The sequence below is a fragment of the Epargyreus clarus genome, unplaced genomic scaffold, assembly GCF_041222505.1.
Source record: "Epargyreus clarus isolate Ecla_fem2 unplaced genomic scaffold, WU_Ecla_fem_2.2 ptg000018l, whole genome shotgun sequence".
Taxonomy (NCBI): domain Eukaryota; kingdom Metazoa; phylum Arthropoda; class Insecta; order Lepidoptera; family Hesperiidae; genus Epargyreus; species Epargyreus clarus.
Genome location: NW_027332226.1, coordinates 14,274,976 through 14,293,865, shown reverse-complemented (window position 1 = coordinate 14,293,865; position 18,890 = coordinate 14,274,976). Strand labels below are relative to the sequence as shown.

Below are 18,890 nucleotides of genomic sequence, written 5' to 3'. Positions count from 1 at the left end.
AAAGTGCTTAGGGCTATAATTGCATAAAGCCCAATCACTGCCATCTATGGTCAAGTAGCGGAACTACATTTTCAAATACTAAATGACGTAAATGCTTTTATGTGTTGTAGAAAAATAAACTTTAATATTATACGCGCCTAAGTTGTTTTTACATATTCATTCTGTATATTTTAGAATACTTTCGAGTTAACTATAAATGACCAATAAAATGATATTTACTTTAGTAGTGTTATATTTAACAAGAAAAACGCAAGTGTGAGTTTGGCGACAACGGTTCCGATACATTCGCCGGTACTTACCACTTCTACTTGATTTTCTTTTCTATGGTTATTTCAGACTGCCTGTCAAATATACGGAGATTATAGCTTATAAATAATTATAGATTTTCCCATAGATTAGTAAAGATACTTCGCCGCCTTGAAATTGAATGAAGCCACAAACGGCTTATTAGTAAGTTCTTTTTTTGAATTCTTGACAAATAAAAACATTTTTAGAGAAAATTTACGAATAAATAACTAATACTGCGAAATTTACATAATAAATAAATAATTATTTCAAATATTTTAGGGACATTTTAGCATGGAGACGTGGCAAAACTTTTTTACGTAACTATTTCAATTGTCAAAACTGGTTACATTTTCTTGTTAGGAGTGAGTAATCTTTACTAATCTACGGGTTTTCCTAACAACCCTTGTGCCCAGAACTAAAGCAAACAGAATTCAATTCTATATAGATTCTTAAACCCGATACATTTAATCGCCATATTATCTCCAAGTCACCATTAATAACCACTAAAACAATAACCAGAATATGGCGTGATATCGCCAAAGTTAGCGAGGAAATAAATTAAGGAATTAGTTGGCTGTCGCCAGCGATCCCTATCGCCACAATCTCGGGCGTAAGGTCGGGTAACAGCAGAACATCGTATCTGTAGCCACCATCTTGTTTGCCCTTCTAAATACAGAGATTTTAGTCTTTAACACTTTAACCAGAGACATCGTGTAGACTTATTATTGGACCATTTTAAAATGACAACTTGCGTACAACTTAATTGGTGTTTACGTGATACGTAATCTTATATGTCACATAATATATGTCAAACGCAATTGATTGCAAATGTCACGAACATATGTGCAGAAAAAACTTAGCCTTCATCTTGTAAATAACTTAAAATGAACGAATGAACAAACGTCATAGACAATATTACATATATTATACATAGTTTTAAACTAATATAAAGTTAAGCTTCTTAAATTTATAAACTATGGCCATAAAACGAGTTTCAGTTAGATTTTAATGCAATTATGAAAGATACACTCGCAAAACAAACTTAATGTCATAGACTTAGTTTGTATATTTAACCCGCTGAGGTCATATATTCGTTCATACACCCTCTCATCTGGAGCAGTCGTCGCTCACAGATAAAATGATAACAGAATGAATATATGATTTAACTCAAACGTTGAAAGTTTCAGCAAAAGAAAACATGTTTCACTTAAACAAACAGAACTTTATCTTGCAAACGCAGTGAAGTAAACTTTACTCTTTAACTACACTTTCGTTGACTCGAATAATTATGAAGTTAAACTGTTATTTTTCATGATAATCCAGTTTACCAAACCAGATAATTAATGAACAATAAATTAATAAACTTAAATCCTGTGATCCGAGTTCTTATAGATGTAAAAAGGATAACTGTGGTGTACTAACCACCGCTTGTATAATAAATGTAAGATTCTAATCCGCCGCTTGACCCAAGTCAGTCCTATTTCGATGGCGTGAGACGGACGTGTCGCAAGCGCACAAACACAAATGGATTGTTTCCTTGAATTCTAACCGCTGTAGTCGAATCAAAAGTTTGGAAAATCCAAAAGTGCACGACTCATAATGCTCATTTAATTATGAAATATAAAAAAAAAAAAGAAACTTAAGGGTTCGTACACAAAACTGCGATGCGACGTCGCATCGCAAAAATCTGCGAGCTCCCTCGACGCATCGCAAGAACTTGCGAATTGATTCGCATCGCACAGTGGTTGTTGTTGTTGGTCACCCTGAGAGACGCTACACCGCACGATATCGCATCGCAGCAATTCGCATCGCAATTTTCTGCGTTGCGAATTCGCATCGCGTCGCATCGCAGTTTTGTGTACGAACCCTTAGTCGTTCAAAATTAATTGCCGAAAAACAGCTGTAGTAGGAAGAAGGTACTGCACAAGCGCCCCTGGTGGAATAAATGTACATAATATCTATAGATATACAGTCTTGTAGTTTTCGTTTTTTATTAATTGCAATTAAACGACACTGAATTAATTAATCATTCGCATTCAGTGACCTACAATCGTCGATTAGAATTTTTTAAAAAAAAAATTAACTCAAATGATGGATTTTTTCACAAGTTACAGTGTTTTCAGGTTTCACACATGATGGACAGGAAAATTTTTTGACCTATTTTGGTGTTTTTTTCCAATTCTATTGCAGTAAATCAATTTTTAAAAAGTATGGAATTAATCTCCATTAAATTATCTCGACAATAGTATGCAAAATATCTTGATTCCGTGAACTATCAAGGCTATAATAATAAAAATAGCCGCCAAAATGAAGCGAAAAAAATTTTTCGATAGTAAAGCACTCTCTGATGCTTCGCATCATGAGTCGTGCAAAAGACACAACAGTAACCAATAACGATATTCTATTCCATGAGTTATTATAGTTTTGTAAAGAGAGGGGGAGGGGTCCAAACCAGTGTGGTTTCTCGTCCTATTTTTCCGCTATTATAGATAAAGAACCGTTATTCTATTATTACTTTGCCTGATAAAAAGCAGTTGCAGAGTTATCGTCGTTCGATGTTCGATAAATTCAAGAGAAAATGTTCTTTTTTCCAGGGGGCGTCCTCCAGCTTAGTGGTAAAATTCGCAGACACGGAGAAAGAACGACAGCTTCGACGGATGCAGCAGATGGCCGGCAACATGAGTCTGCTGAACCCTTTCGTGTTCAACCAGTTCGGCGCGTACGGCACCTACGCCCAGGTCATCTCTGAACAGGTTAGTTTTGGATCCCCTTAATATAAAGTTGATAATATGATAACGATGATAATCAACATTTATCTAGTGGACGTACTAACCACTTGATGTTAAATAGTCACTATAACTTATGGACTTAAGTTGTAATGATTATGATAGCTTACCGTAACTATCAAAGCACTGCAATACTGAGATTTTGCAATAACTTATATTAAGATGAGTATATTGCAAAATATGATCCATATTTTTGACTTACGTATATCCTTACTTAAATAAAGGTATACCTTATCACTCAATAATAATCGTAAAATAGCTCTCAATTCGTTTTTGCGAATGTCACCGGATTGTAGATCTTTGTAGTCCACCTCATGATGAGTGGTCACTGTCGCCTATCTGTAAATAACTCCGATAAGATTAAGAGCCGTACATGAGGTTGACCACAGATGCAGTGCTACCCCTGAAGACCAAGTTTGAACGCTCCGGATAAGTGAGTCGTTCTTACCAAACCATACAAACCAGAACACAGCAGCATTGAACACTGCTGTTACTATGCAGAAATTGGTGTGAGACAGTGCCTCCGGTGTCGAACCACAAAATTGTGCTACAATCGTACTATGGTAATACCTTCCAATTTTACTGAAGTTAAATTCAACCCCACAGCAACAACAGCAAGCAGCGTTGATGGTGGCGGCCACTGCGCAAGGTTACATCAGCCCCATGTCTGCGCTCGCGTCCCACGCACTCAACGGAATGGCCAACTCCGTCGTGCCGCCTACATCTGGTAACTAGAAGTTTACATATCTAATCAAACCTGCTAGTCCGCTCTGAATATAGAAACGAGTTGCGTCGCATCAGCAAATTATAAATATTAGCGGGACGAAAACAGTGCGGGTGCCCCCCAGCACCAATCCGCTGCCCGCTCTCGCCCACGGGTACATAGCTGTGAAAGCGTACCCTTACCTTACGGAGTATATGCTAACTAAACGGGCGCGCAACAGAGCGGACTAGAAGTTTGATGTGGACTATACCTACATATAATAAGCTAGCAGTGTAAATCCTAAATAGCAGTGTAAATATGTCAAATAGAAAAGTCACACTTGCGTAGCGTGTCTTTTGTTTTGCTCTGTTTGAAGAAAACATAGAAAAGAACTCCTTAGACATACTTTATACCTATTATACATATTATAGGTCATTTTAATTATGGGTACCTACCTATTTCTCCACCTTTCTCTTTTCTTCTATCCCTGTGTCGCAATATCTCCATCTTACTTTCCCTCTCACACCTTCTCTAATGCTTAAACTAAACCCATCTAAACTCCCGCGCATTTTCTCATATTAAATTAATATTCTTTTATACCAGCTGACAGCTTCACGGGCCTGGCGATAGGCACGGGTCCCACGCAGCCACTGAACGGTGCGCTGCCGTCGCTGCCGTCGCCCACCATGCCGGGGTTCAACATGGCCGCGCAGACCGCCAACGGCCAGCCGCCGCCGCAAGAGGCTGTGTATACCAACGGGATTCATCAGTCGTTCACTGGCCGTGAGTTAACCAACTGTTCACTTCCTTTCATATGATATATCAAATGACATGTCTGTTTACACAACGCTACTAACGCCCGTTATTAATAGTCAATCTTGGATAGATGTATTACGTACCAAAGATCGACATTTAACGATTTGTTTATACTAGAGATTGTCAAATTTCGATCCGTAGTAAGACGTTATATAAACCTAAACCTATGACCTTCATACTAATTAATACAATGTTTGCGAAGATCGTATAATTTTATTACGACGAAATCCATAAAGTAGAAGATTTATAGTTTACTGATTATTACGAGTTGCTTGAGATTGTACCCGTGAAGATATAGTTTTCCGAATATCTTAATATATAAAGTATTTGCATTTATTGAGAACAATTGATATGACTTATGGTTATATGGCTTTAAAATAATAATAGTTCAGAAATTATTGAAATCAGTCAATCGAAAATGCCTCAAACAGTACAAACTATTTATAGTAATACTATGTGTCAGCGGGCTAATATTACTAAATTAATAATAAATCTTTCAAAGTAGACTTAATGGATCCATAAGAATCACAACTTCAATTAGTATGTATGTATTTATTTATAATATGGGAGTAGTAGACGAGCATGCAGTCCACCTGATGGTAAGTGGCTACTGCCGCCCATGGACATCTGTAATCAATCACCGATAGGATCTAATATTCCTACCTGAGGTCGGCCACAGATGCGCCGCCACCCCTGAGGACTAAGCTGGAACGCCTCGGAAGAGTATGTCTCCCTTACCACACCCTTCAAGCCATAACACAGCAGTGGTTAACGCTGTTGTTATAAGGCAGAAATAGGTGGCGGTGGTGCCGCCGGAATCGAACCACAAAAAGTTCTACCACCTTCAAATATCTCATGACTCTTATCTCTGATTAATGCAACTTCAAGAAATATTATCTGATAATTACCTGCAGCGGTTCCAGTGACTGCCCAAGGGCTGCCGAACGGGGAGGCAGCGGCACTGCAACACGCCTACTCCGCCGCTATACAAACCTTCCCCGGAGTCGGTGAGTAACGCTTTCACGCTTCGCTTATCTGTATCTTATCTATCTTCATTTAATTATTTAATCACTGAATAATATTGGCTAAAAATACTTTGAATAGTACTAAGGGGGACTATAAAACAATAAAGGATAGTGCAAGAATAAGCGATAGTTTCGTTTTAATTTGCGCTAAATGCGCTTGCAATTTGTAAACAAAATACAAAGCTCAATAATTATTTTCGTGAATGAAATACCTTAACTTTCCTCGTTCAATCACTTCATATACTTTTCTATACTTCACCAGGCTTTGAAGATTATAGTGCAATTATGATATATAAATAAATTATATTACTAATTACGCAAAGTTTGTTTATGAATGAACAATCTTGATTAATTAATCAATAATATAATAAAATCGCTTCGTTTTACAACAACAGCGTTATATTTCTGCTACTTCTTACAAATTTCTGACGCTTCTGGTTTTCACTGAAGACTTGTAGGTACTTCTCTTCACTTAATATTTGTATACGTCTAGATTAAAAATTTGTCTCGAGAACTCGTCATAAAGTGTACCTATAACTAAATAAATTAACTAACTTTTTTAATAAAAAAATAAACTTAATACTGCCTTTCTCTTCAGTCGCTCCAACAATCCTGTCTCTATTGGGTGCTTAATACACACCTCAATTTAAGTAATGTTTCGTGGAATCTAGACCTATACTATAATTTCTCTCGTCTCAACCTAAAATCTGTAGTACGCCTACTAGTATAATAAAAAATAGATTTCGCTTGTTCACGTTGTGTCACTTGAAATTTCTTACCAAAATTCCCATTTATTTTTTATTTGTAATTGTTTTCTACACACAATTAACAAAAGCGAAATACAATGTATATGACGCTAAGAGAAATGAATAATTAATTCGCAACAAGTTATCGCCAACGCAATCGACCGGTTGTTTATTATTACGCTTGTCAAAAGAATATTTGCAAACAAAAGCAAAACTTAATTTGACAGCTGACAAATTGAACAAAACATTGTTTATTCGAACCGAGTTTATTGTGTTCAAATCGTTTGTTTTTTGCGTCGCTGGACCAAATTTATCGCCATTTTGGTCCGTAACTTGCTAAGAGTTTGACAGTTTAATTCAATTCAGTTTAAATTCAATCGAATTTCGTGAAGCCGCACGATAGTTTTATACCTCAATACAATACGGCATTGCTTGTTTATATTTTAATTTGATTGAATAGCTAGAAGTTAAACAAAAATATTATTCCCATTATTACACTTTCAACTGTAATTATAGACTTAAGTACCAGTCTTACCTTCATTGTTAATAACTATGATGCTATAACTAGTAACGCACACTGTGTCTTGTTGATGTTTAGTATCTTGCTTTTTATTTTATGTACCACATCTATTACTATCATTTTTTGTGATAATCTGGTATTATTACAAAACTTGCTAAAAGTTTTCCATATCACTGTGTTACATAAAATGTTATTGTAGATACTTGCACTATTATTTGGTTGCACTATTTCTTTAGTTATATGTTGTGTAAATGTTAGTTTTTATTTGTAATCCCCAAAAACCTGTTACACATTTTAGTTCCAACTGACAACACACTTAACATAAATTAGGACATTTTCTGTCAAGTTCTCCATTCTGTCTATTTATTTCTAAGCAATTTTCTTTTCACCTTCGTTTATTTATACTTGACTAAATATTATTTTCTTCCGCAACACAAACAATACGGTCAATTTACCAAAAGGGAATCATTTTCACCCAAATTTCACAAAAACCAAACATGAACTTTTCCTACCTTGCATCCACTAGATATAGTTGTATTCGCTGGTACTCGACTGTTAGTGACTGTAGTAGTGCATGTAAGCCCATATAATAGGTGTTCGTTGTGAAAACGTGCAAATTAATGTTCAACAGCTTACCAAGCGGTATATGGGCAGTTCCCTCAGCCGCTGCCGCCGCCAATCCCGTCGACCATTGCGACCGCGCAGAGAGAAGGTAAGTGGAGCCTCGAGCCGGATACCCTGACATCACGACGGAATCTGTGTTTTCTATGGAAATGGGACCAGTGAATATTTAAGCTGGACCAACTAACAGTTCTAAAAAAAATACAAAAGATTAATAAGCATTGCTACGATGATATTAAAAAAATAATATTGTACGGAGATTTTTTTAACGCTGACATGAATCACACGGTACTCTAAGAAACCTAAAGATCTTGAAAGTCCATTCTAAAGAACAATTACAGTGTTGATAACTCTATTTTCACTGGTCCCCTTTAAACAATATTTCTCATAAGCTCTCTCGAAGTCAACCTTCTAACTTTCCTCTTCTGCGTCTACCTACGGTAACTGTGTTTCATTCATCCATATAAATGTGTCTCAACCGTTTTCCAGACAAATATGACATTAATATTTATTTATGTTTAACTTGTGTACAAATTAAAATGGTTTTCGACGGTTGTATTGCTGGAAGGCGGTTTCCATGTATGATGTTATTATACGTGCGTACTATCAATGTATATAGTTTCAGTGTTGTCTGTATGAGAACACCGCACGTTACGTACAGTGACAAACAAAGCTTTCGCGGTACCTTCTCAATCAACCGGTAGCCACGGCAGCGCGTCTGTCGCTGTACTTGTACTCGTACTATACGTCTAGTAAATGTTGTGCTGTCCTTCATGTCCAATGTGTCAATGTGTATTAGCATTCCATTACTATCCTTGTAATATTTTATATCATTCACAATGTTGGTGTTCAGAGGCAGATTTGTGAGTTCTTTAAAGATTTTCTGGTGTTCCCAGGCTGCTCCATCTCCGGCCCCGAGGGGTGCAACTTGTTCATCTACCATTTGCCCCAGGAATTTGGCGATGCTGAATTGATGCAGATGTTTCTGCCCTTTGGAAATGTGATCAGCAGCAAGGTCTTCATCGATCGTGCCACCAATCAGAGCAAATGCTTCGGTACGTTCAAATGGCTAAACAAACCGTTGTTATATGCTCAAAGAAATAGATTTCGAGAAATTAAACAGAATTAAAATTTCTCTGCCAACCTTATTTTCAAATTCCACGCTCCCTTTAAATTCTTGTCAATTGGATAGAATTGCAAAGTTTCTGAAAAAAAGATGTTTTACATGGTTGGTGAGATACGCATTGACACACGATGAATTATAAATAAAATTGGACTGGTAATGCAATTTTTGTAGATGTTTGTGGTATTCCAGGCTTCGTGTCCTTCGACAACCCGACCTCGGCCCAGGCTGCTATCCAGGCCATGAATGGTTTTCAAATTGGCATGAAGCGACTAAAGGTCCAGCTGAAGCGGCCAAAGGATGCCCATCGGCCTTACTAACCCGAGACGCCGTCCCAGCGCGCTTTCGGCGCGCACGTAAGTAGAATAACATATTATTTTTTATTAATTCATTTCCTAATCTTTATAGAGTGAGGTTTGCCCACTGGTAATATTGCTCAGTAAAAGTAAATCTAAAAAATGGTAAAATTATTGACCTCGACTTGTCTTTGTAACATGAGGTGATGAATAAGGTTTTATCACGCTGATTATAAATTAGACCGAAGAAGACACAAATACGTTACATAAATAAAATTATTGGTAAATTTATATTTAACGGTATGAATAAATCATGTATAAGACTCGGAAGTCTCTACTGACCCACCTGGTTATGTTCTCAACAGATTATTTTGATTTGAATTTCTTTATCCAATTGTGTCAAATTTGTAAGAGGAAAAAATATATTCCGAATAACCCGACAGTACCGGTGATTTTAATCGATCAGTTATTGAAATGTTTATTATGGATGTTCTCAGTAGAGGTCGCGTTCCGATCCGGTAGTAGTTTAATATTGTCACTGACAATTTGTAAATGCCGCCGTTGGCCTATACAAAATAAATATATTTCATTTCATTTCATCTGTAGGCAGGTGTAATATACTAACTGTTGCTTGTTTCAGGAGGCGGCTATACTGATCCCCTCGCCCGTAATGCGCTTTTACGCGGTATAGATTGATAAAATCCGTTGAGGAATTTAATACATGTTTATTGTATAGTAAATATCACTACTTACATACTTACCTAAAGATTTGTGCAAGCCCGCTCGGCGAGTATACTAAATTAGTTAAAGTAATTTATTGGTCAGCGAGTAGAAAAGCTTCATTCTATCATTATGGATTAATCATTAAATTACTCTATTATATTATTATATATACAATTTATTAACTTTGATTAAATTATTATTATTATTATAAAATGACACGTTATAAAAATTTTGTCATTCGTAATCATACTTCTACTTCTAAGTACTTAACGTTTAACTGAAACTTTTAACATAAATTTATTAAACTAGTTATTTGCTTGAATTAAGCCAAACTGAATTTATTAAGTAAGTTGAAAATGTAAGAAAAAAATGTATTTTAATTATTGTATATTGCATAAAGAATTGTAGGGCTGCGATCGCACTGGTATCTTTGGCCGTTTTGTTGTTCTTTCATGTAGAGGACGCCGGTGTAGTCGTCTGGCCGCGTTCCGTTCTACGTTGGTTTCGTTAGCAGTAGCGTAATAACAAAGATACGCGTGCGAACTGGCAGCCATCGCGGACACTGTTGTCTCCCTCACCGTTAAATATCACACTAATGTAAGTGCTGAGTATATATCACTAACGGAGTAAATTGTCCTATATTTTGTTAAATTTTATTACGTGTGTGTCAGTAAGCCATGCGCTGGGCAGTACCGATGGCAGATAAATGTTAGTGGGGCTATGTATGATAATCGGAACGCACTCGCGTCCACATTGTTTGATAGAAGCGTGCGCCTGTTTCATACTTCGACTTTTCAATATTGTAAAGAATTTCTCTGTTATTAATTATAAGAATAATAGTAATTGGTGTGTAAAAATAAATAAAATTGTTATATCACGCTTCTATCATACGACAAGGTTTCATGTTCTAAAATTGTACATACGAGTTAGTTCTCCTTCTGCGTCTGTTTTCCTTCTTAAAGTGATTGTATCTACTTACAAATAAGATAGTTCAAACCCGTCGGTGAATGGTATGCCCAGTGTACTACGTGTTAGTAAAATATAATAATGCCAATGTTGTTGACAAAATTTAATGTTTGTATTGAACGCTGTGTACAAATTAAAGTGCACTTCATCATTAACAAGATCGTGTTTTATGTGTTGTAAATTCCAAATGGGCTGTGATATAAAGAATATAATATCAACATAATGGATTGTACAGGCCGTTTGTCTATACATATTAATGTATTACGCTCTATTTTCGCCGCTCGCACATAACTTGTAATACAACCTCGTTTATTCAAAGTTACTCTTGCCACGCGATGAAATGCTTACCGATTCTTAGTAATGCGTTGTAGATAGTCTTCGATGTTTATAGTGAAATAAATACCTCATTTTCGGCAAAGATTTCTGAACGTGGCAACACTGTATAGTAACCGCTTATAAATACGCAGTGTCTTCGATTGGATAGTTCATGCGTGGAATAAATTTGTTGTAGAGTATAAAAATATACATTTATAAGAACAATTGTAAATTATGAGCTGAATGTTGTGCGGGCGGCCTACTCGCTACAATGCGAAGTCAATTCTCAGTGAGCGTGCTTCCTCAATATTTATTTCGTGCATTGGTGTGTGTATGTGTGTCTATACATAAAAGATCATATATAAACTATTCGTGATAAGGTTAATACAATAACTGTGAGTAAATGCGTCCTGGGAGCCAACAGTGCGAGAAGCGCGAGCTAACAGATAAACAAAATCTAGTGTAATTTCTACAGAAAAAAATAGATTCATAATCAAAAATGTACCAATATAAATTTAAACTGTTAGATATAATGTGTGCGCGCGGGCGAATCCTGTACTCGGTGTGCCGGAATTGTACCACTCAGCTGTCGATTGGCACATCTTTCAAAGTATTCCAGCTTGTATTCTCACACACTCAGAGTATAAAGCGTACTTTGATTCATGTTACAATCAATTTGATTATTATTGTAAAAGGCACTTGATAGTTGTACCTTGGCAGCGAACATTGAGATGTTGCTATACAAATTTTTCACATCTCAGTCGATTTGCGATAAAACTCGCAAAGCAAGTGCACTTTTTATAATAATAAGTATACGAAGTAGAAACTTTGAACCCGCTGTGTGGAGTGAGTAGAACTAATTCATTGATAGACTGTATCGAGAGTTGCCAATCTAAATTATTTATCTGCCTTGCTTTAAATTTCGTCCTTAAGGAACGGGTCAGGGAGTGTAGCAAAATGATGCAGGGATCGACTAAGCTTTGTCACGCGCACAATCTAGACTTCTAAAAATTAAATTTATATAAGAAAAGTGACTAGACCAGCAGCGATATGAACAACAGCGAAGGTTTTCCTAGATTACATGTTATGATTTGTTAAATAATTTTAAACACCCAAAAATTTCCGTCCGGTTTCATGCACCATCTTTACTGCTAAAATAACATTAGCCTTCTATATTATTGGGTGTGAACTAACTTCTATTAGCTTAACATAGATACTCGCCTCACAGCGTTCACGTTTGTAGCTGGAGATTCGAAAGTCGCAAACGGCAACACTTCCTATTTTAATGTAAATTCCCTGCAACGACCTCCTAATAAGTGGGTTCAAAGCGAGCGCTACCGTACATAAGACGAAACAAGACTGCTTTTGAATTAATAAACATATAGACAAACATCCACAAAAGAGAATAGATAAAGCAAAAATAGCTTTAAACGGTTAGCCGTGGATATGAACATCTACAAAAGCCAATCACCACGTAGTGAGGTTACTCGTTTTGAGGTGTATGTAGTAGTAATATATTGAGTAGCTAACGCCTTATGGGAATTGTGTTAAGACGGTTTCGTTCTGTGTGTGCGGTATCGCCACGTGTCCTGCATCGCGCGGTAGCGATCGTTCGGCCGCCGCCCGCTAATAGTCAAATATTTCACTCACCACAAGACATAGAATTTTATATTTACACAAATAATTATAATATTATATTGATATAATATTCTAGTTTTAGGCGTTTATGATTTACGAGTAAGCCGCGTGCATTATACGACGTATTATAATTAATGAGAATCATCGTACCGATGTCGTATAAGTGTAGGTACCTGTAAAGTTCTATCCGGAACTCACGTTTGTGCAATATGTTGTTACGCTTTTTAATCGTTTTAGCGTCGTCCGTTTACGGAGCGAGGTTTTTTCTGCCTAATTTATTCGATTTCCCCTCTTAGATTATTCGTCGACGTGGTCTCGTTTCACGGAACGGCCGGACCGGCCTTAGGAAAATTTTGCGAGGCCGCTTTACATCCGACGATTTTCGCTTCACCCGAAGCGAAAAGTTCGCTCGTTGGATCGTACGGGTGTAAAGCGGATCTGAGTTAGATAACATAAAGTTTGTATTGCGAGGGCGAGGCGAGTCGCCCGCCTGCGCCGCCGCGCCGGTGCGGCGCTGCCGGCGGACGCTGCGCCCGCGCCGCGGCTCTTAGGTTACAGAATAAATCGATGCCAAACCGGAACACGTATACTTAGTATATATCGATTATCGATTATATCACCTCGTGGGTAATGTAGAGTAATGCGCCCGCGAAGCGTCGCCCCGCGGCGCGTCCGGGCGGTTAATGATATTGTACTTATATCTTTATACTGTTTAAAATTAAATGAAATCCCTAAAGATATAATTGCGGCGACGCAAAGTTCGTAATAGATTAAACGAGTCCTCTCTGAATGTAAAACGATCGCCCATAAAGTGATTCTAGGATACAGGGTATGCTTTGCGATTATTTAAAATGTGTCTAATGTCTTCATGTAGACAGATTGCCGACCTCCCTGCATCCGTGTCCCGTTCGCTGTCCGCCCGGAGGTCCGGGGCGGGGGACGGTTGGCAGGCAGGGAACGGAGGCACGGACGGACGGTTCGCCGTATATCGGCTTCCCGGCGGCGCATCACTCTCGGGTCCACTGTAGTCTGTCGCGATTTTTATACTCTCGTATAGGTATCGCCAGACTTTATGATCGCTCAGTGATTGTCGCGTACGTCTCGAGTCAGTGAACGAAGCATAACGGTTCCGATTACGCAGCTTATGGACATCCGAGCGGTCATAAAGTCAGGCGCAAATTATAACTATCGTAGTGTAACCAATCCCTCATCCTCATGTCACTCGCGACTTCAACACGCCTGCTTCGCTACTTTATTTGATGATACGACCCGGCGTCCTCATCCAATGTAATTCGATCGTGGTTATCTAGTATCGCCATTCCCTTTCATTCTCATAATACGAGTGATATCTTTGGATTACCGTCGCTGGCAATGACACGTAAACTTGTTATGAAAATCATTATTGTTCCCGTTGTAAGTAGTATAAATAGGCAAGTGCCAGATATGCCAATCTAATCTCTAAAATTCAATCAGCCGGAAAGATCTGCAAAATCTGTATTGTATAATTGATCACTGAAGTGTCATCACCAGAAACGGAATCACTCTGTAGAATCGAAAAACAGCATCTTAGTGTAACGAAATCGAATTTCATAAATGAACTAATTAACTCCTAAAATTTTATAAAATATTTATATCGTTCGCAAACTTAATCGTCTTAGCGCTCGCGTAGACGCGGGGTCTTTTTCGAAGCACCCGAGAATGTTTTGATCGTTTGCAATGGTATGAGATTCGGACCGTTACTTAGACGATAGTAGACCGTCGGGCTGCGAAATTCGAGGTTATGCGATTCGTTTTAACACCTCACGACACGACATAGCGACCACGCGGCGACATATCGCGCGACCGCACACATCGCGTCGCATCGCTCGCGTGTCGCTGAACCACCCGACGCTAGTGAGTAAGATGAATGCCAATATATTAATCAGGAAAACAAAATTAGTATTGGGAGTAATTAATCATATTATATATCTATTTATATAAGAAAGGTATGGAGAGAGGCGCATAGTGCTTTTATGAATCGTAGGTCCTAGAAGTGAAACAATCAATCTAGTCATATCTCCTTCGGTTATTTATTTTGTCCTATCGCTTAGCATAGTTTAGCTTCAAGCACGTTATACTCGCGTACAAACAAACGGACGCATTTTATTTATACACGTCGACTTTTTGTTTCGAATATACCTACGTAAACGCTACACTATGTTGATATAACTAACTATAGTCAATATATCCACCGCTTAAATAAAATATTTTGGTATAACGCACTAATAACAAGGTTACTATAGAAACGCAGATAGTGAAATACGAATATGTTTTTGATAAGTTATCCAGAATATTGTTTCATTGATTGTAAACTTAATTTGCATATAGTTAAACTTATATACATAAGGAATATGTATTAATATAAATAATGGTAAAGGTAGAGATGAGGTAAAATGGTATAACCGTTTGGTTAAGTTAGAGGTTAAAGTTACCTTAGGAAGCAAGTTACGTTAATATTGTAACGATAGGTAGAGACGAGTAACTCATAGTACTGCTAAAGATTTTTGCTGACGGTACATCGTCGACTGATGTAGCGTCAGCAAATAGAACAAGCACGCCGTCCGTACAAATCTCGAGTTTCAACTGTATATTACTCTATCAAACATGTACAGACTCCGTTCAGATTATACTAAATGCTAAAGTATTGCCTTCACTACAAAAGTCAAACTCAACTATTATTACTAATACTGAATCCCTATTTAAAAGTGCAGCATACAGTACCTGACTAAAGCTTGATTAGAAGGACATTAGGATATTGAGTAAATTAGTCTATGGTCCAGGAGTTGTTCCTGGACAACTATCATCTGTATTAGTTAAATTTGATTTAGTGTAACGTTCTGCCTTTACTTGCACTTCAACTACAATATGTTCTACTCAATATGACTACAAATTAAAATTTGAGGTAGGTAATGTAATTAATTCGTTTGCTACTGTCATTTATTGCCCTAATTATAAAATGTTATTCCATATTCTAATTTTAAACCTAATATTCCAAGCGCAACGAGTGGTTTTTTGCGAAAAGTATTCTTGTAATACTGAAGTCAAGGATAGTGTAGACAAAACAATGTCTGTATAATTTAAATATGGATTCAGATTGAAACGATGTGCCCTATTTCAAAACTAATGAGAATGTACATACATATATGACATCATATCTAAATTAGGAGCTTATAGCCTTTTGCACCGAGGCGTCTCGGGCGGGTGACAGGGTGTCGCTGTATTATGATTAGGGAAATATAATCATTATCTGTATCTATTTATGTCACGATAAGATATGAAACTTATTGTCCGGGCGGCTAAGAAATATTTAAAAAATTAGCATAGATTAACGTCTGTAACTTTGGATCTAGAAATTATAGAAGTCTTTAATTCTCCTATCAACTATTTATTTACACCATTTCTTGTTCACTCTTTTCAATTTATCTTACTTCGATACAAACATAATGTAAAAATAATTATTATTGAAATATAAAATATCTTTTTTTATTTGTATGCCTTGGCTAAGAATACCTATTGTGTATATAACCTTCCAATTCACGCGTGAAATTAACCCCCTAATAAAATAAGAAATATCTGCCTGTGCACTCGTTGATGTCTATTGTACTAGCGCGGTTGAATACCCCTTTACTTCCAAATGCTTAGTCGCCCGGTAGCCCAAAATTTACTCACAAAATTTAAAAACACCATTGAAATAATGTAAAAAGTTTCGTGCAGCGAACCTTAAAGCGCACATCAGAATTTCGCAAACTATCCTTATTTATAAAACACGTGGTTTGCGCAATTATGATGGCGTCATCATAATATGGTTATATTACAAGTCATATATGTCCCATCCCATACATACCTACACTGTTCTGGATAACTTATAGCTGAATAGTTTAGGAGTAAACACTCTTGTACTTTTCTGAATAATTCGACTGGAAATATTTTAAGGATATACATTTTAATATATACATATTCTACCTTATGGCAGTATTGTTAAGTCAGCGATGGTCTAAATTATGTAGTATGACATCATGGTAAATATATGAGGCGTTATAATTTAGTTTTCAAAGGTCCAACTTCAGCTGGATTTGATCAAAAGCGCCCACGGAGTGCAAAGGCCGGGGAGGATAAGTAATGGTTGATGGATATATTAAATCGTAAAAAGAAATTAAAGTCATTCGAAACAGATAGAAATATGTTAAAGGTAAAGCGAACATGATGTATTACAAATAAATTGACCATATTTTCTATCAATCTCCCAATAATTCATATTTAAATATCATTTGTTATAAAGCGTGTCCATAACCTCATTAATAATCTTAAGATCACCCATTAACCAAAAATATTAATTATCATGCATTAGTTTTGAATTTGATAATTGCTTAATAATTCCAAACAAATTGTTCAGAAAAGTCCGAATTGTTTACGTATAGCTTAGCAAAGGGATACCTGAACCGGTATCTGTGATATACGCTTCTATTAATCGTCCATTGAACCTACGTACTATGATGTATCTTTTAACACACTATATTTTCCCCTTACCATTCCGTTTCGCTCGATTACGGACTTTACCTAATTTAAAGATAAGATAGGATTGTACATTGGAATATCTAATTCAACGTATTTTACACTATAAAAGATAATTTCTCAAACTAATTATAGAACACTGAGGCAAAAATAGCGATTGTATAAAATCTTTAATTATTGCCATAGAAAGGTAGAGAATGAATGCCCTCATGTATAAGGAATTTGAATTTGTTACTAAGAATTACGTTACATACAGATGGTAGATTTATACGAGAATAGAATAGATATTAATTTGTTTGCTGTCTTCGCAAAACATTTGCAAAATGCCTTCTACCTATGAACTACCTGTTACATAATATACAACTGTAAAATAGAGCAATGTATAATGTATAATTTTCTTCTCGGTGTTTAAATGTACATAGAAAGTTTAAGAAAATGTAATATTGCACAATCTGTAACTGAAATGTGTTATATTAAATGTTTTGCCATAGATTGTAGGAAAAAGGGTATTGCCTGTAGCGCGAGAGTTGAGTTTTTGAAATAAGAAAAATCAAAAACAATAATCAGTTTTATTTTTTAGGAAATACATATGATTTTTGCAAAACAATTACATTACCTAATCCTGTAAAGTAAATCGTATAAATTAATTTAAATACACTTGTTATTTAACTTGATACTTTCGTGGTCCGCGCTCTATCTCCTTTTTTTTCTACAAACTGTGGTATTTCCATCGTGATGTTGTTAACAAACCTATCAATTTTATGAAATAATTCAATTGAATGTAATATAATTATATAGTGTTATAAATGTATCTATGTAAGTACCTAATAATTGTTATACAATAAGCTCTCAAAAAACGGTTACAGATTGTGTAGTAACCAAACACTAAGAACATCATTGTTATTTTCAAAGAAGCTTATTTTCTAAAAATGAGCGTAACTTGATTGATAGTCACAGCCATATTTTTTTATGAAAATCTCAAATGCTTTCATACAAAAATCGACTAAAGATTAATAAATCATGCAGAAGCACTGGGGCAGCGAAGTGATTTTGGTTTGTATAATATTGAAATGTACCTGAATAATACCACTTCTGAAGAGTACACGAAGACAAGAAACAAATCTAAATAACTACATATTTCTGTAGCTGACTAAACTAAAATTACATATAATCAAACAAAATTGCATCAACACAATCCACATGGATGCAAACAATTTCATACTATACATACAAAAATCGCTTCACTACTCGTACTAGTAGATACTAGCGAAGTGTCGCTACGGAATATTTTAAGCCTTCGCATTTCGGTTAACTATACCTTGCTTAATTTTGTACCAAAGTATTTCGTAACGTAAGGTGAGGTAACTAAATATACTCCTAAAAAGCAAAAAGTATGTTATACTACCGCGATATCTAGGGGCATAGAGAAGATAACCGTTTTCCATAAGATATATTTGACATATACCAAAAATTCTTTAGGAGTATATTTGGTTATTTCATCTTTGTTTTTGACTGTTCACATTCGGAAAACAGTTAGATAACGATGATGTACAAATTCGTTGTTTTTATTAGCCGCATTGTTCTTATTGTATATTAAACCCACAAATTAGGTTAAATGTTTAACGGAATTGCACGAACTTATTTCGCTGTTATGCGTATAACAAAATGATTTTAGTATGTTGTTTTGTACCGCTTGTATATTTCGAAATGAATACTGATGTTATGATTATTACTGTTATCGTCATTCTGGCTTTACTGTTCAACTGCTGGGAA

At 36.2% G+C, this 18,890-nt stretch overlaps 1 protein-coding gene across 1 annotated transcript in view; it reads left to right on the top strand.

Annotated features, from left to right (window-relative positions):
- bru3 (CUGBP Elav-like family member bruno 3) overlaps positions 1–9,747 on the top strand; it is a 711,140-nt gene extending 701,393 nt beyond the window's left edge. The window contains exons 6-13 of the mRNA XM_073082429.1: positions 2,883–3,041; positions 3,681–3,801; positions 4,381–4,560; positions 5,508–5,600; positions 7,516–7,596; positions 8,384–8,560; positions 8,821–8,984; positions 9,565–9,747. Of these exons, the coding sequence (XP_072938530.1) occupies positions 2,883–3,041; positions 3,681–3,801; positions 4,381–4,560; positions 5,508–5,600; positions 7,516–7,596; positions 8,384–8,560; positions 8,821–8,948 (939 nt within the window). The 3' untranslated portion in view covers positions 8,949–8,984; positions 9,565–9,747. The remainder of the gene's footprint in view (positions 1–2,882; positions 3,042–3,680; positions 3,802–4,380; positions 4,561–5,507; positions 5,601–7,515; positions 7,597–8,383; positions 8,561–8,820; positions 8,985–9,564) is intronic.
- Positions 9,748–18,890: the final 9,143 nt, after the last annotated feature.